At 38.9% G+C, this 19,492-nt stretch overlaps 1 protein-coding gene across 1 annotated transcript in view; it reads left to right on the forward strand.

Annotated features, from left to right (window-relative positions):
* The window catches only part of NSF (N-ethylmaleimide sensitive factor, vesicle fusing ATPase), a 146,560-nt gene that overhangs the window by 20,631 nt on the left and 106,437 nt on the right, over window positions 1–19,492 (forward strand). Inside the window, exons 2-4 of the mRNA XM_028087481.2 lie at window positions 8,079–8,164; window positions 10,680–10,779; window positions 13,689–13,728. Of these exons, the coding sequence (XP_027943282.1) occupies window positions 8,079–8,164; window positions 10,680–10,779; window positions 13,689–13,728 (226 nt within the window). The remainder of the gene's footprint in view (window positions 1–8,078; window positions 8,165–10,679; window positions 10,780–13,688; window positions 13,729–19,492) is intronic.

The raw sequence follows: 19,492 nt of genomic DNA on the forward strand, positions 1-19,492 counted from the left end.
TAGTGGCTGAGTTTTTATTATTGTTTCCTAGAGGCAAGGTCAATGTTAGAAAAATTGTGGAATTTTCCCTTGGCATTACTGTGGTAAGTAAACAGCTACTATTTATAGGAATTTATATTGAATTTAATTTGATGAGAAAATGAGATACCCTGCTTGGCTTTCATAAAAACACAGATGCTTCTAGATTCCAGTAGGGAGGCCTTTTGCTCATAGCATCTGTTTTTGGTTGGCTAGCCAGATGACTTCTACAGAGTTTTTTACTTTTTTTTGAAGGACATTACCTCTTTGGCAATTTTTTTTTTGAGGATGTAGAAAAGTATTACAAATAATGTCCTGTGTCAGACAGACTGGACGGTGATACCCGCCCGCCCCCCTCCCCCCGCAGTCACCACTGCCTCTAGTTATTCGTGCCTCTGTGTAATCCCTTCTACTTGAGTATATGGGACATGCAGCTTGCTTCTAACCAATAGATTTTGGGAAAGGCAGTGCAGTGTCATTTCCATAATTACATCATGTTACATAACACTCCAGCTTGCTAGTGGACTCAACCTACTGACTTTCCTTGATGGCTTGATGAACTAAGTGGCTATATTGGGAATGCCATGTAGCAAAGAATTGAGAATATTCTTAAGGAACTGAGGATGTTTTACAGCAAGAAGCCTGGACATTCAGTCTCACAATAGCAGTGAAATAAATTCTGCTAACAATCCTAGTGATCATTGAAGCAAGCCTCCAGATGAGAGTGCAGTCCAGCTGACTTCTTGATTATGGCCTTGTGAGACTTTAGACAACCCAGATGGGCCATGCCTAGGCTCCTGAGCCACAGAAACTGTAAGATTATAAATGTGAGGACACTACCTCTTTGACAACTAAACAAGTTTATAAATGAAAAGGTTAACTAAGCATTTTGTAAATTTTTTTATTACTTTGACTATATCAGTTTTGTGCAATTTTGAACTATTAGGTAATTTAAATCACTTCATATCACTTCCTAAGTAACCTTGAAATGTCCTTTGTGTACATGTCCTTTGAACTGTTTATTCTGCAGTTAGATTTGTATTGATCCATAAGTTTATTTATTTAGCAGATGTTTGATGAGCACTCACTGTGTACCAAGCTCTGTACTAGTCCTGAGGAACCACACATGTAAGCAAGATACAGTCAGAGTCCTTGAGAAGCTTACTGTCTTTTATGCCATGCACACATGTAAACAGACAGTAAAAATACAGTCAGGTGCTTTCTTGCATCAGTTTAGTGGGGAGGGAAAGGTCTAGAAAGGTCTTGTAGAAAAAGTAATGTCTGAGCTGAGAATTGTTGAAATGAGTAGGAGTTAGCTAAGCAAGAGACTTAGCATTAGTGGAGAGTGAAGTATATACAAGGAAGAAGCTTGTAGATGAGAGAGACCCCAGGATGGGCAGGAAACTAAAAAAGTTTGGTACACTTTTGTCAGATGGCTAGTCAGACTGACCATGGGCAAAAATACTGTCTTATTCATAAAGCAAACTTATGACCCAGACTTTATTCATCTCATGTTCTAAATAAGTGATTTCTAAACCTTTTATGAATCCCATAAGTTAAACATGTTTTGTTCACGTATCTCCAATATGTATACATATTTATTTATAAGTGACATACTAATTATTTATGTAATAAATCATTTACAAAAGTGTTAAAAAGGATGAACTGAAGATGTAAAACATTCTTATTTTTATTTTATTAAAAAATACAAAGAGCAAAGTGCTACTTCATTATTCTTTAAAAATTTTGGCTTAATATTTTATGATATACCTATTTAGAGGTCTGTTTTCTAAATGCAGTTAATTTTGATACTTGGATTATCTGCAAATCCTTCTGGTGCACATAGCCTACTTTAGGGACCACTCCTCTAAACAACTGGGATAACTGTATTGAAACTAGCCTTTTAGTTAAAAGCAAAGCAAAAAATAATTTATTTTGCTTTATACATTTGTATTTGGAAGGCAAATTTAAGAAGAATCAGCTTTGGCTTGAGATTTAAAGAATGCGCACTTTAGTCATAAACTACATGCCATGACTACAAGGGTTATATTTCACTAACTAGGAAACCCTAGAGAATGGTGGAAGGGTTATTGGTTAAGTACGTTATATGAAGGAATGCTTTGCTAGTAGCTGTTGATCAAAAAGATTAATCGCTGCTTTGAAAAAAGTATACCCTCTAATTATCTTTGTTTGGAGATATTTGGAAGATGGTCTTTCTTAATCCTTAGGAGATGTGGCTCAGGCCACTTGGGATCTCTTATAAAAATATTTTTTCATGATACACTTTATTAAACTTACTGAATTTACTTCATTGCATTTGAATGAGTCAAAATTCTTTTCTTCAGAAAAGATGGAAAACCAAATCAAATAAGCTTGAGTGAAAAAAAGAATTTATTGGTTCATAACCAGTGTTCAGTACTTGTCTCAAGGGCTTTAACTTGGTTGTCAGATCTGTATTTGAAGGTGTCTATTTGTCTGTGTCTCTGTTACCTTTGCTTTCTCTATGATAGTTTCACTCTCTTTTAGAGCAGAAAGTCGTCCTCCATGCAGTGGTGAGGCAAGGAAGAGTGTCCTTCTTCTTCTTTTTTTTTTTAATGACTTAGAACAATAGAAATTTATTCTCTCACAGTTCTGGAGACTAGAATTCCAAAGACAAGGTGTCAGCAGGGCCATCCTTCCTCCTCAAAGTCTAGGGGGAGAATTCTCCTGTTAGCTTCCACCTTCTGGTGGATCTTGATGTTCCTAGGCTGGTGGTAACATCCCCCCCCCCCCACTGCAATCTCTGTATTTGGCCTTTTTCCGTGTGTCTTTCCTCTGTGTCTGTGTCTCAATTCTCTCTCTCTTTTCTGTAATGAAGACACTAGTCATTGAATTTAGGGCCCAGATTAAATCCAGCATGATTTCATCTAGAGATTCTTTTTTTTTTTTAATTTTATTATGTTAGTCACCATACAGTACATCTTTAGTTTTTGATGAGGTGATCCACGATCCATTGTTTTCATGTAACACCCAGTGATCCATGCAGCACGTGCCCTCCTTAATACCCATCACTGGGCTAACCAATCCCCCCTCCCCCCTCCCCTCTAAAACCCTGTTTGTTTGTCCGAGTTCACAGTCTCTCATGCATGGTTCATCTCTCCCTCCGATTCCCCCCCCCCATTTTTCCCTTCCTTCTCCTAGTGTCCTCCATGCTGTTCCTTACGTTCCACAAATAAGTGAAACCATAGGATAACTGACTTTCTCTGCTTGACTTACTTCACTTAGCATCATCTCCTCCAGTCCCATCCATGTTGATGTAAAAGTTGGGTATTCATCCTTTCTGATGGCTCAGTAATATTCCATTGTACATATGGACCACATCTTCTTTATCCATTCATCTGTTGAAGGGCATCTCGGCTCTTTCCAGTTTGGCTATTGCGGACATTGCTGCTATGAACATTGGGGTGCATATGACCCTTCTTTTCACTACATCTGTGTCTTTGGGGTAAATACCCAGGAGTACAATTGCTGGGTCATAGGGTAGCTCTATTTTTAAATTTTTGAGGCACCTCCACACTGTTTCCCAAAGTGGCTGTACCAACTTGCATTCCCACCAACAGTGTAAGAGGGTTCCCCTTTCTCCACAACCTCTCCAACAGTTGTTGTTTCCTTCCCTGTCCATTTTTGCCATTCTAACTGGCATAAGGTGGTATCTCAATGTGGTTTTGATTTGAATTTCCCTGATGGCTAATGATGATGAACATTTTTTCATGTGTCTGTTAGCCATTTGTATGTCGTCTTCAGAGAAGTGTCTTTTCATATCTTCTGCCCACTTTTTGACTTGATTATTTGTTATTTGGGTGTTGAGATTGAGAAGTTCTTTATAGATCTTGGATACCAGCCCTTTATCTGTAGTGTCATTTGCAAATATCTTCTCCCATTCTGTGGGTTGCCTCTTTGTTTTGTTGACTGTTTCCTTTGCTGTGCAGAAGCTTTTTATCTTGATGAAGTCCCAAAAGTTCATTTTTGCTTTTGTTTCACTAGCTTTTGGAGATGTATCTTGAAAGGAGTTGCTGTGGTCGATGTCAAAGAGAACATCCTATGTTCTCCTCTAGGATTTTGATGGATTCCTGTCTCACATTGAGGTCTTTCATCCACTTTGAGTTTATCTTTGTGAATGGTGTTAGAGAATGGTCGAGTTTCATTCTTCTGCATGTGGCTGTCCAATTTTCCCAGCACCATTTATTGAAGAGACTGTCTTTTTTCCATTGCATGTTTTTTTCTGCTTTGTCAAAGGTTATTTGACCATAGAATTGAGGGTCCATATCTGGGTTCTCAGTTCTGTTCCATTGGTCTGTATGTCTGTTTTTGTGCCAGTACCATGCTGTCTTGGTGATCACAGCTTTGTAATATAGCTTGAAATCGGGCAACATGATGCCCCCAGCTTTGTTTTTCTTTTTCAACATTTCCTTGGCGATTTGGGGTCTTTTATGATCCCATACAAATTTTAGGATTGTTTGTTCCAGCACTTTGAAAAATGTCATTGGGATTTTGATCGGGATGGCATTGAAGGTATAGATTGCTCTGGGTAGCATAGACATTTTAACAATGTTTATTCTTCCGATTCATGAGCATGGAATATTTTTCCATCTTTTTGTGTCTTCTTCAATTTCTGTCATGAGTGTTCTGTAGTTCCTAGTGTATAGATCCTTTACCTCTTTGGTTAGGTTTATTCCGAGGTATCTTACGGTTTTTGGTGCTATTGTAAATGGGATCGTTTCTCTAATTTTTCTTTCTACAGTTGCGTTGTTAGTGTATAAGAAAGCAACTGATTAAGTCGGAGGGGGAGACGAACCATGAGAGACGATGGACTCTGAAAAACAAACTGAGGTTTCTAGAGGGGAGGGGGTGGGGGGATGGGTTAGCCTGGTGATGGGTATTAAAGAGGGCACGTTCTGCATGGAGCGCTGGGTGTTATGCACAAACAATGAATCATGGAACACTACATCAAAAACTAATGATGTAATGTATGGTGATTAACATAACAATAAAAAATTTTAAAAAGGAACTGATTTCTGTGCATTGATTTTGTATCCTGTCACATTACTGAATTGCTGTATGAGTTCTAGTAATTTGGGGGTGGAGTTTTTTGGGTTTCCCACATAAAGTATCATGTCGTCTGCAAAAAGAGAGAGTTTGACTTCTTCTTTGCCAGTTTGAATACCTTTTATTTCTTTTTGTTGTCTGATTGCTGTTGCTAGGACTTCTAGTACTATGTTGAACAATAGTGGCGAGAGTGGGCATCCTTGACGTGTTCCTGATCTTAAGGGTAAGGCTCTCAGCTTTTCCCCATTGAGGATGATATTCTCTGTGGGTTTCATAGATGGATTTTATGAACTTGAGGAATGTTCCCTCTATCCCTATACTCTGAAGAGTTTTAATCAGGAAGGGATGTTGTATTTTGTCAAATGCTTTTTCTGCATCAATTGAGAGGACCGTATGGTTCTTCTCCCTCCTCTTATTAATGTGTTCTATCACACTGATTTGCAAATGTTGAACCACCCTTGCATCCTGGGGATAAATCCCACTTGGTCGTGGTGGATGATCCTTTTAATGTATTGTTGGATCCTATTAGCTAGGATTTTGTTGAGGATTTTGGAATCCATATTCATTAGGGATATCGGTCTGAAATTCTCCTTTTTGATGGGGTCTTTGCCTGGTTTGGGGATTAAGGTAATGCTGGCCTCATAGAATAAGTTTGGAAGTTTTCCTTCTGTTTCTGTTTTTTGAAACAGCTTCAGTAGAATAGGTATTATTTCTTTGAATGTTTGGTAGAATTCCCCAGGGAATCCATTAGGCCCTGGACTCTTGTTTTTTGGGGAGGTTTTTGATCACTGCTTCAATCTTGTTACTGGTTATTGGCCTATTCAGGTTGTCAGTTTCTTCCTGTTTCAGTCTTGGCAGCTTATAGGTTTCCAGGAAGGCCTCCATTTCATCCAGATTGCTCAGTGTATTGGCATATAGTTGTTGATAATAATTTCTAATAATTGTTCCTATTTCCTTGGTGTTAGTCGTGATCTCTCCCCTTTCATTCATAATTTTATTAATTTGGGTCCTTTCTCTTTTCTTTTGGGTAAGTCTGGCCAGTGGTTTATTGATCTTATTAATTCTTTCAAAGAACCAGCTTCTAGTTTCGTTGATCTGATCTGTGTTTCTGGTTTCTAATTCATTGATCTCTGCTTTAATTTTATTTATCTTATGCGTGGCTTAGGCATCGTTTGTTGCTTTTTCTCTGATTCTTTAAGGTGTAGAGTTAGTTGGTGAATTCGGGATTTTTCTATTTTTTCGAGTGAGGCTTGGATGGCTATGTATTTCCCCCTTAGGACCGCCTTTGCAGTATCCCATAGGTTTTGGACCGATGTGTTTTCGTTCTCATTGATTTCCATGAATTGTTTAAGTTCTTTGATTTCCTGGTTGACCCAAACATTCTTGAGCAGAGTGGTCTTTAGCTTCCAAGTGTTTGAATTTCTGCCAAATTTTTTCTTGTGACTGAGTTTCAGTTTTAAAGCATTGTGGTCTGAGAATATGCAGGGAATAATCTCAATCTTTTGGTATCGGTTGAGACCTGATTTGTGACCCAGTATGTGGTCTATTCTGGAGAAAGTTCCGTGTGTGCTCGAGAAGAATGAGTATTCTGTTGTTTTAGGGTGGAATGTTCTATAAATACCTATGAGGTCCATCTGATCCAGTGTATCATTCAAAGCTCTTGTTTCCTTGTTGATTTTCTGCTTAGATGATCGTCCATTGCTGAGAGTGGAGTATTGAGGTCTCCTACAATTAATGTATTGTTATCAATATGACCCTTTATTTTGGTTAACAGTTGGCTTATGTAGATGGCTGCTCCCATGTTGGGGGCATAGATATTTACAATTGTTAGATCTTCTTGTTGGATAGACCCTTTAAGAATGATATAGTGTCCTTCTGTGTCTCTAATTACAGACTTTAGTTTAAAATCTAATTTGTCTGATATAAGAATTGCTACCCCAGCTTTCTTTTGAGGTCTGCTGGCATGGAAGATGGATCTCCATCCCTTCACTTTCAGTCTGGATGTATCTTTAGGTTCCAAATGAGTCTCTTGTAGGCAGTGTATGGATGGGTCCCATCTTTTTATCCAGTCTGCAACCCTGTGCCGTTTCATGGGAGCATTTAGGCCATTCACGCTGAGAGTGATTATTGAAAGATATGAATTAATTGTCATCATGTTTCTTGTGAGGACGTTGTTTTTATAGATTGTCCCTGTAAATTTCTGTTGTATATCACTCTTGGGGTCTTTCTCCTTTTATAGAACCCCCCTTAATATTTCTTGCAGGGCCAGCTTAGTGGTAACATATTCTTTCAGTTTCTGCCAGTCGTGGAAGCTCTACGTCTCTCCATCCATTCTAAATGAAAGCCTTGCTGGATAAAGTATTCTTGGCTGCATGTTCTTCTCATTTAGTACCCTGAATATGTCTTGCCAGGCCTTTCTGGCTTGCCAGGAATCTGTGGATAGGTCTGATATTATTCTGATGTTTCTCCCTCTGTACGTAGGGGAAGAGTGTCTTTCTTCTAGTACATGTCTGTATAAAATCCCACGGATGAAATAGAATCTGTGGTTGCCCATGTGCTGTGATTGGCAGGCCCATGAAAGCATATGGAATGGGGAAGGAACAGTTTCCCAAAGGAAGGGTTTGCTGTTACCACAGAGGAAGGAATGCAGGGAATCAAAAACAATAGGTATTTACTACAGGTGATGAGGAATAGAGGACAGGAGGCATAAACTATTCTTTAAGGTTATAAAAGGTGACTTGGGGTGTCTGGGTGCTCAGTTGGTTGGGCATCTGCTTTCAGCTCAGGTCATCATCCCAGGGTCCTGGGATCGAACCCCACGTCGGGCTCCCTGCTCAGCGGGGAGCCTACTTCTCCCTCTCTCTCTGCCTCCTGCTCCGCTCCCCCTGCTTGTGCTCTCTCTTGAATAAATAAATTTTAAAAAAATCTTTTAAAAGATGACTTAATTTTATTTTCTTAATCATTGATTTTTATAGAGTATGCAAGCTGCAAGATGTCCTACAGATGAATTATCTTTAACCAACTGTGCAGTTGTGAATGAAAAGGATTTCCAGCCTGGCCAGTGAGTATCTAACTTTGTTTTCTCCTAACCTGCCAAGTGGTATTTTAGAAACTTCTAGGGAGCTCTTATATTTTAGGAAACTTGAGAATAATTTTTTAATTCCTCTTGCTGAGTTGGAAAATGGAAGAGATGAGAGTTATGTATTTTAGTCTTTACTATGTTAAACTTTGATTAATAGGTTTTAAAAATCATACATAGCTTTTTATGTATAACTTTTATTTTCATCAACTTTCTTAGCAGAACTAAACATACGGGTTATATAAATCATACATAGCATAGTCATTAGGATTTTGGTTCTGTGGTGAGATTGTCTGAGTTTGGATTTTGGCTCTGCCAGTTACAAATTGGGTGACCATGGATAAGTTTTATCTACCATCTCTGTGCCTCTATGTCCTAATCTGTGAAATGGGGATGATGATAATGTCTTCCTCAGGGTAGTTCGGCAGATTGACTTATATAAATAAAGCATTTAGAACAGTGCCTTGCACATTAATAAGTCCTCAATAATTATTAGCTATTTCTTTAAAGATTTTATTTATTTATTTATATGAGAGAGAGAGCAAAAGTGAGGGGTGGGTAGAGGGAGAGGGACAAGCAAACCCACCCTGAGCAGGGAGCCCGACTCGGGGCTCGATCCCAGAACCCTGAGATCATGACCTGAGCTGAAGGCAGCTGCTTAACTGACTGAGCCACCCAGGCGCCCCAATAAATATTAGCTATTTTGATAACTATTACTATGATAATCTAAAGGACATGAAAATTGGAAGATGCACAACAAAGTATAAGTATTTACTTATAAGTATTGTTTTGTTGTCATTTATTTTAACCGATTCACATCACCCACTGCCAGAATTTCTAAAAGCCCTACTACCAAGCTCAGTGCCACCCATATGTTTCTGAGGCTGATAGAGGTAAGGAGATAAAGTCGTCCCACCAGCAGGCAGACTGGGGAAATAAGGAACAATAAGGCAGAATTTTAACTGAGCCTTAAAAAAAAAACAAAAAAACTGTAAAATCCAGGAGTTTTACAAAGTTAGAATTACTAATTATCTATAGTTTTCAGCTTTAGAATAAGGGGCTGCACTACATGATTGCAGTAATATTGTTTCTTGTCCTAAAAATTCTTTGATACTAAGTTGAACACAGAACTTTCTATGTATAAACTGGGACGTAGATAATCAGTGTAAGAATTTGTTTATGGAAATCTCTTATATTTGTCAAATGTTCACCATACTCATGATGGAGTTACTTGAAATATAGCAGATATAAGGAACATGTGTTGTGACAAAATGATGTATATAGAAACATTAACCATTAATATTTAAAAAGTCATAGCTTTTTTTTTAAGATTTTATTTATTTATTTGAGAGAGAGAGAATGAGAGATAGAGAGCACAAGAGGGAAGAGGGTCAGAGGGAGAAGCAGACTCCCTGCTGAGCAGGGAGCCCGATGCGGGACTCGATCCCGGGACTCCAGGATCATGACCTGAGCTGAAGGCAGTCGCTTAACCAACTGAGCCACCCAGGCGCCCCAAAAGTCATAGCATTTTAAAAATAGTTTTTTAAAAAGATTTTTTTATTTATTTGAGAGAGAGAGTGAGCTAGTGAGAGAGAACATGAGTAGGGGGAGGAGCAGAGGGAGAGGGAGAAGCAGACTCCCGGTGAGCAGGGAGCCCAACTTGGGGCTTGCTCCCAGGACCCCAGGATCATGACCTGAGCCGAAGGCAGATGCTTAACTGACTAAGTCACCCAGGAGCCCCTCTAAAAGACGATTTTAAAACAGATAGTGCTGTTGCAAAATAGAGTTTGAAGCTTTTATCACACACACAGTCCATGGCAATTTCTCGTTGTAGGAGATTATCATGAGATGACTATATTTTATCTATCATGGGTAACTTCTGAGCAGAATGAATTAGCACAAAATACTTTGAAATAATAAATATTGATATCTATATGAAAGCTGATGTGTTTTGTGACAATTTTTTATTTTTACCATCTTTTTAATTTTATAGGTTGTTACTGTTTCAACTATTATGAGAGCCTACAGAGATTTAATGAATAGTACTAAAACTAACTTTTTTTGGACTGTTGTATCCTGGTTCTTCCATCTTTGGTTCTCCTCCCTTTATTCTATTTAAGGTGTGAAATAATTCCCAGGAGAGGAAATTCATCTAATTTTTACTTAATATCTAGGACTCTAAATCATTGTCTTCAGTTTTATGTAAACTGGAAATGTAATGGTGTTGCTATTTTGACTGGTATGTACTCTCTTGAACTTGATCCTGATTTTCCTTGATATGTGCTTGGCCCAAGGTTATGCCTGGAGAACATTTTGAATTGCTGACAGTTTTGAGAAATGAAATTTGTGGTTCTGTTCCTTCAGGACTCTCAAATACTCTGCCATGTTTCCACCTGGTACTCATCAAGCATCATTTGTTGGAAATGAACACATGCAGTGGAATTGATGTTTTTTATTTCCTTTGACATGGAGCCCTAACTATGTTTCTGTCTTTCAGGCATGTGATTGTGAGGACCTCTCCCAACCACAGGTACACATTTACATTGAGGACCCATCCGTCGGTGGTTCCAGGGAGCATTGCGTTCAGCTTACCTCAGGTAACTTAGATGCTAATTTATTCTCTTCCATTCTTTTTTTTTTTTTTAAGATTTTATTTATTTGACAGAGAGAGATAGCGAGAGAAGGAACACAAGCAGGGGGAGTGGGAGAGGGAGAAGCAGGCTTCCCGCGGAGCAGGGAGCCCGATCTGGGGCTCGATCCCAGGACCCCGGGATCATGACGTGAGCCGAAGGCAGACGCTTAATGACTGAGCCACCCAGCCACCCCTGTTCTCTTCCATTCTTGAAAGTCCTAGAAAAATCAATTCATATAAAGCAAACCTCATCCTGGAACTGAATTGATTCATGTGGAAGAAAAACATCTAGGTATTTATATAAGGAATTTAAAGATACATTCTTTTTTTTCTTAAAGGGAGGTGGGACAGAGGGAAAGCACCCCTAAAGATACATTCTTAATTATGAGTTTTACTATGTTTGCCTTTTATTGCTTTGATTTTTTTCCTAATTTTTAAAAAAATTCTGTGGTAATATCAGTTAGCTATCAGATAAAGTCTCAAGTTATTTTAATGTTAACTCATAGGGTAACAGAAAATATATAAAAATAACATTTATAGGGGCTCCTGGGTGGCTCAGTCAGTTGAGCGTCTGCCTTCAGCTCAGGTCATGATCCCAGGATCCTGGGATCAAGTCCTGCATCAGACTCCCTGCTCGGTGGGGAGCCTGCTTCTCCCTCTCCCTCTGCCTGCTGCTTTCCCTGCTTGTGCTCGCTCTCTCTGTCAAATAAAAAAATAAAATCTTAAAAAATAAATTTATAAAATTGACATCTAACAATAGTGATTTTTTTTTTAAAGTGCAATGATGTCACGCTAATGAATATGATACGAATAGTTGCTGTCTCATATTACAATGTAACTTGCTGGGCTTCCTAAAGAGTAGAAGGATTATGATTACATTTATGACTGTTGATGGATTCTGTGGCGGGAAAACTGCCTTGCACTGTTGCAGGCACCCAATACATACTTGAGGAGCACTGCAAGTACCAGTCTGCATCCTTTACTCCCTTATTATCTTACTTGTGCTACTTATCCCACAGTCCTCAGCAATGTAATGCAACCCCTACCTTCTGGTATGCTAATAAGCATTGATTTACTCCCCTGGAGGTTGAAGGAAAGAGATCAAACACTCTTCAGGGATCTATTGAAGGTCTCTTGAAGCCCTCAAAAATTATGGGAGATCTTTACTCACAATTCTCCTTTTCTCTATTTGGATGCCTCTTGATTATGAGGACTACTATTCTAGGTACTCTTGCATGTATTAGCTCATTTAATTCTCAAAACAACCCGTGCTCGCTTCGGCAGCACATATACTAATTCTCAAAACAACCCCATATGATAGATACTATTACTGTCATCCTTTGGGTCTGTCTTTGGGATTGAAGTACAGAACCTCATTGTGGCTGCTTTGTGACCCAAAGTCTGGACTTACCCAGCATGCTGCTAAATTTCTCATTGGCCAGAAGTGAGATGGGATATTACAGAAGAGGGCATGAAGGGCAGAGAGGAGGGAGAAGCATCCTGTGCTGAAAGAGCTACAGGGGAAAGCAGGTGTTGCACATATTCACAGTGCAGCCTCTTCACCATCCACCTGCAAATCCGCACTGCTTGATGAGTAGACAAAATGTGGATTTTCAGCCAAAAATTATTTTTCCCACTGTTCTTTGAAGTGTTATCAGTAGTGACTAATTTTGAATCCATACCAAGCCAGTCCTAAAATCCTGCCTAAACACAGTCTGGCCTGCCTCCATATATTCTTGCCGTTGTAACCAGTCTGGATCTGGGAGAAGCTAAAGTCTAGTTGCAAATGCCTGAAAATCCTTTGGCTAGTACAAAGAGTAATCAGGACCATCTAACAATTGGAATCGCTGCTTGGGTTTCAAGCTAGATTAGCTGACCAGCTTTAATTTAGTTTTCATGAATTGAGTGTCTTTCTTTTTGAGGTATTATAGCAAACAATATAAGTAACCATAGTACATTTAGAACACCGAAATATTATCTGATACTATGAAGGCCTTCAGGAGCAATATACTGTGCAAAGAAGCATCCTACTCAGTGATACCAGTTTTATTGTACAAAGGCAAGCTTTGTATGTTTTCAGTTAGATGTTCAGATATAAACTATAGCATATAAGTATGTTTCCTAGGGATGCCTGGGTAGCTCAGTCAGTTAAGCAGCTGCCTTTGGCTCAGGACGTGATCCCAGGTTCTTGGGATCAAGCCCCACATCAGGCTGTCTACTCAGTGGGAGCCTGCTTCTCCCTCTCCCTGCTCCTCCCCCTGCTTGTGCTCTCTTTCTGTCAAATAAATAAATAAAATCTCTAAATAAATAAATAAATATGTTTCCTAGGGCCACTGTACAAAGTACCACAGAGTGGGTGGCTTAAATTTATTCTCTTACAGTTTGGGAGTCTAGAAGTCTGAAATCAAGGTGTCAACAGGGCCATACTCTGTCCGAAGGCCTTAGAGAAAAATCTGTTCCATGCTTAGCTTCTGGTGTTGCCAACAACCCTTGATGTTCTTTGATTGGGAGATGTGTCACTTCAGTCTCTGCCAACACCATCACATGACTTTCTCCCCATGTGTCTGTCTGTCTCTTTTCTTCTTGTAAGCACACTGGGGTCATATTGGCTTATGCCTACCCTAATTTGATAATGACCTCATCTTACCTTGATTGCATCTGCAAAGACCCTATTTCCAGATACGGTTGTATTCCCATGTGCCAGGGGCTGAGACTGCAACATGTATTTTTGTGGAACACAGTTCAACACACAACATTAAACCACATTTTGATCTTTGAATGTGTTCCTGTTACAAAAATTCATAGAAATCCCTCTTTTCCTCATTTCTCTAATTTTGATTGATTTAAGTTTTTTTTTTTTCTTTTATTTTATAGCGAAAATGGGCTGGACTTTCTATTGGGCAAGAAATAGAAGGTAGGTATGTTTTTTAGCTGCCTGATGCAGATTTTCTTTATGAGTTTCTTATGGTTGTGGATATCTGTAAAATTTTCTATTACTGGTTGTCAGGCCATTAAACATTGATCCTATTTAAGTTACTGGTTAGATATATGAGAATGGAAAAGTAAATAGTTATGGTATTTACTTCTTGACTTGCTATTCTGCCTGAAAATTGCAACCTAATGGGGGAAAGAATATCCACTTATTCATAGCTCACAGAAAAGTGTACAGGGTAAATAAGTGCACAGATATTACCACTGGGAGCTCTGTGTGAAAGTGCTAAGATAGAACAGGAGTGAATGAATTGATTGGAGACTGGAAAGTCAGCCAGAGAAATCTTCGTAGGCACTGGAGTTTTGAGCATGATTATGAAGTAGGGGGAAAGCATTACATAGTGGAGATAAGGAAGAAAGACTCTTAAGATGAGAAATAATATCAATAAAAGGCATTCATATGGGAGCAAGCAAATCATAGGCAGTGCTCAGGAAGTATGTTTGCGTGATTGAAAGGATTTACCTGAATGAGTTCTATTAAATGATGGGAGTATGCAGTTAGTGGAGGGCCTAAAAGTATATACTGGAAAGTTTGGATTTTATTCAAAGACAGTTGAAAGCTCCTGAGAATTTCTGAATTGAGCCCATCAAAATCCTGACTTTAGAAAAGATTCTGATGTCGGGTGCCTGGGTGGCTCAGTTGGTTAAGCGACTGCCTTCGGCTCAGGTCATGATCCTGGAGTCCCGGGATCGAGTCCCACATCAGGCTCCCTGCTCAGCAGGGAGTCTGCTTCTCCCTCTGACCCTCTTCCCTCTCGTGCTCTCTATCTCTCATTCTCTCTCTCTCAAATAAATAAAATCTTAAAAAAAAAAAGATTCTGGTGTCAGTGTGGAGGATAGTGAGGAAAGGGGAGAATTCAGGAGTTAAGGAAAATAGCTTCGTGATCATTTGACTTGCCTAGACTTAAGTTGAATAGGACTTTGGGAAATTATGGCTATGGAAAACTTCTAAAAGTGTAAGATGTATTGGGGGCGCCTTGGTGGCACAGTTGGTTAAGTGTCTGGCTCTTGGTTTCGGCTCAGGTCGTGATCTCTGGGTCATGAGATCGAGCCTGCCTTGGGCTCTGCTCTCAGTGTGGAGTTTGCTTGAGATTCTCTTTCTTCCTCTGCCCCTCCCACTTGGGCTCTCTCTCTCTCTCAAATAAATAAATCTTAAAAAGTTTAAGTTATGTTGAAGAGAAATAATTGGTATTACTTGGTGATTCCATTTTACTGTATACTGAGATATGTTTTCTTCTGTGTTTGTTTGGAAAGATAAATTATTTAAGGGAAGGGTAGCAGTATTTAAGCAAATGCTATACTTTTTTAAAATTTTTATTTTGAAGATTTATTTATTTATTTTAGAAAAAGCACATGCATGCATGCAAGCAGGAGAGGGGCAGAGGGAGAAGGAGAGAGAAAAGCCTCAAGCAGACTCCCCACTGAGTGGGGAGCCTGATGTGGGGCTCAGTCTCATGACCCTGAGATCATGACCTGAGCCAAAACCAAGTGTCCAGTGCTTAACCAACTGAGCCACCAGGCACCCCAAATGTGCTTTTTTTAATGAAGTGTGTATCAAGTCACCATAGTTGACTTGGGAAGGGCATGGAAAGCAGCTTCTGACTTCAGGAGGAAAAAAAGACTAGGCTACTTGTGGATCATAAGCCAAGAAGCTGATAAGCAAAAACTGGCATTGTCTCTTAGGCACTGTGGCAAATTGAGAAAATGGGGTATGAATCTTCTTGTCAGATAATTTCCTGTCAATTTCATGGGTACAGCAGGAGAAGGAAAGAAGAAGCAAGTATAATTAAGTCAGGTTTTTTTCTGCTTGCTTTTCTTTTTTAAAAATATTTTAAAGATTTATTTGAGAGAGTGTGCATGAGTGGGGGGAGGGACAAAGGGAGAGAATCTTCAGGCAGACTCCTCTATGAGCTCAGAGCCCCACCCAGGGCTCAATGCCGTGACCCTGAGATCATGACCTAAGCTGAAATCAAGAGTTGGATGCTCCATCGACTGAGCCACCCAGGCGCCCCTTTCTGCTTGCTTTTAAAACCTAAAAAATTTCTTATTTATGAAAAGTTTGCAAAAATAAGAGAATCCCTATATTACTACTTTTACCCAGATTCACCGATTATCATATTTTTAAAATTCATTCTCTCTCTACACACATGCCTGCATACACACATTTTTTTTCTGAACCACTTGAGATTAAGTTGCAGATATCATTCCTCTTTACATCTAATACTTTATTATGTATTTCCTGAGAACAAAGATGTGCTCTTACAGTAATTGAATTCAGGAAATGAAACATTAATATAATTAAACATTGAAACTTTAATCTGTAGTCCATAATTCAGTTTTGATAATTGTCCCAGTTATTTCCTTTACAGCCCTTTTCCCCCTTCAGTATTAGGATCCAGTTCAGGACTGTGTATTGTACTTAGTCATTTCTCTAATCTTCAGCTTTTTTGTTTTCCTTTCATGACGGTGATCTTTTTGTCATATAAAAAAATAAAATCTTAAAAAAAAAAAGTCAGGGGCGCCTGGGTGGCTCAGTCATTAAGCGTCTGCCTTGGATTGAGCCCCACATTGGGCTCCCTGCTCCGCGGGAAGCCTGCTTCTCCCTCTCCCTCTCCCCCTGCTTGTGTTCCCTCTCTCGCTGTGTCTCTCTCTGTCAAATAAATAAATAAAATCTTAAAAAAAAAAAATGACAGAACAGTTTCTGAAAAGGTCAAGTAAGGAAAAAAAACTTTTTGAAGAAAACATAAGATGGGGAGTTGTTTGGTCAAAGGGTACAAAGTGTCAGTTATAAGTTCTGGAGGTCGAATGTACAGCATGATGACTATTGTTAACAATATTGCATTGTATACCGAAATTTTGAAAAGAGGGTAGATCTCAAGCATTTTCATCTCACATGTGCATGTGCGCGCACACACACACACACACATACACACAGAATGTGCCCTGAGAAGGAGGTATATTCTCTGTTATCAGGGTGTAGTGTTTGCTGTATATCCGGAAGCTCTGCTTTACTGATTATGCTGCTTAGAACTTCTATATTCTTACTTATTTATTGTTGGCCACTTGCCCTGTTTTGTACTGAGAGTGGTGTGTTAAAATCTTAGTGTTTTCCTGTTTTTCCTTGCATTTCCTGTAGTTTCTATTTTACATAGTAGTTTCTGTGTTATCTGGTATGTAGATATTCATAACTTATATTTTTAATGTGAATTGTGGCTACTAGCATCATAAAGTGTGCTTCTTTATCTTGTTTAATGTGTTGTAAATTATACTTTGATGTCAGGATCACAGACCTTGCTTTCTTACTGTTTTTAATTTCTCAGTATTTCTTTGCCCATCTCTTTACTTTAGCCTTTCTTATCTCTGTGTTTTAGGTGTGTCTGTGGCATACAGTACAGAATTGGGGTTTGCTTTATGAGCCAATCTGAAATCTTCTAATAGGTGTGTTAGGCCCGTTCATGTTATTGATATGACTGATATATTTGATCTCACTTCTGTTATTTCACATTTTAGTTGTGTTTCTCTTTTTGGCATGTTGTCTTTGCTATTTTTGAATTTTTATTTTGGTATTTAGGAGTGTTTATATTTTTGTTTTAATTACTTTTGCATTTATATGTCTCATAGTCCCCTTAGGCCCCTCCTTTTTTTTCCTTACTTGACCTTTTCAGAAACTGTTCTGTCATTTTTTTTTTTTTAAGATTTTATTTATTTATTTGACAGAGAGAGACACAGCGAGAGAGGGAACACAAGCAGGGGGAGAGGGAGAGGGAGAAGCAGGCTTCCCGCGGAGCAGGGAGCCCGATGTGGGGCTCGATCCCAGGGCCCTGGGACCATGACCCGAGCCAAAGGCAGACGCTTAACGACTGAGCCACCCAGGCGCCCCTGACTTTTTTTTTTTTAAGATTTTATTTTTTTATATGACAGAAGGACACAGCGAGAGAGGGAACACAAGCGGGGGGAGTGGCAGAGGGAGAAGCAGGCTTCCCGCGGAGCAGGGAGCCCGATGTGGGGCTTGATCCCAGGACCCTGGGACCATGACCTGAGCTGAAGGTAGAGGCTCAACGACTGAGCCCCCCGGGCACCCCTGTGCTGTCAGTTTTAAGTGATATTCTTTGACTTTCATCTGTTGCCTGTATGACATTTCATGATCATTTTCTATTTCCCCCTTTCTCCTTCTACTTTTTTTTTAAAGATTTTTTTAAAAAAAGGTTTTGTTTATTATAGAGAGATAGAGAGCATGAGCCAGGAGGAGGGGCAGAGGGAGAGAGAGAATTTCAAGCAGCTCTGCACTGAGCATGGAGCCCGACCCGGCTTCGATCTCACGACCCTGAGATCATGACCTGAGCCAAAATCAAGAGTCAGATGCTTAACCAACTGAGCCACCCAGGAGCCCCCTCTTTGTTCTTTAAAAAATTTTTTTTAATCTTATTTTTGTAATCTGGTTATTTTCCTCTTCTTTCACTGCCTCTTACTAAATATTAATTTGAATCTACTCTCCCATGGGCACTTTGTAATTTATTATTTTTATCTTTTTCTTCAGTTTCCTCCCTGAGTTTCATAAACTCTAATTGCATTCTTTTGTCTATTTGTGTTCTTACATTTTAATCTTCTGATTATAGATGTTTTGTTATGTCTACATACTTGTTTGAGGATATTTAATTCGGTTTAAAGTGTTATATATATTTTTTTCTAGTTCATGGTTGATTTTTTGGGGGGAAGACACTTTATCAGCTGAAATGCTCTGGTATTTTGACATACGTTATGTTTTCTTTTTATAGTAAATTTGTTGTTATTTTTTTCAATTTTTGTGGGTTTTTTTTTTTTTTAGTTAGAAGGAACTTAAATATTGGGGTTATCTTTAGGTGGCTTTTTTTTTTCCTTTGTGGAAATAGGATGAGGGCTAAAATTTTCTGATTGGGCATGAAAATAAAGGAAATTACTTTAGATCTGGGTAGTTGGTGGAGAGAGTTGCATAATTAGTGCTTTCCACACTTGCCTGGGAGAAACACCTGGAGAGTTTGTTTAAAAAAAAAAAAAAGGATTCCCAGACCCTTTCCTTGAGAAGTCTGATTCATGAATCTGTGTTTTTAACACTCCCTGTTAAGTGATTCCTCAGCCACATTTTGGGAAACACTGACATAAGTGATTCCCTTAACTCTAACTCCCTCACCTGAAGCCTGGTGAGAAGCTGAGGCAGGGAAGGAGTTCAGCACCAGAGTGAAGTAGGTCAGTACATGAAACCAGGATTCCTTATTTACAGACATTGGCAGAAATAAAAATGTATGCTTATTAAATCTAGTGAGAAAATAGGTGTGTTTGTAGTGTAGGTTTCTTCTTCAAAGTTATTTTTCTAAATATAGTTAAGACTGCCTGAATTTAACCTTTAATGTAGATAAATTCTATCGTGAAAAGGTATGAAAATTCAAGATTATAAATCTTGATGAGTTGAGAAATGTGTTTTGTGACTTAAATTATGTTTAAAGCATTCTTCTGCTACCAGAAATGGTTGTCTTGATTGTAAAGTCAGTTCTTTAAAAGGCGAATCAAACGGGCACCTGCTGGCTCAGTTAGTAGAGCATGTGACTCTTGATCTTGGGCTTGTGGGTTTGAGCCCCATGTTGGGTGTAGAGATTACTTTAAAAAAATAAAAATTTTTTAAGTGAATCAAACAGACGTAATGAGCAAAATTA

This window comes from Eumetopias jubatus, unplaced genomic scaffold, assembly GCF_037043125.1.
Source record: "Eumetopias jubatus isolate StellerSeaLion01/CBP00866 unplaced genomic scaffold, mEumJub1_p1.0 scaffold_10, whole genome shotgun sequence".
Lineage (NCBI taxonomy): Eukaryota > Metazoa > Chordata > Mammalia > Carnivora > Otariidae > Eumetopias > Eumetopias jubatus.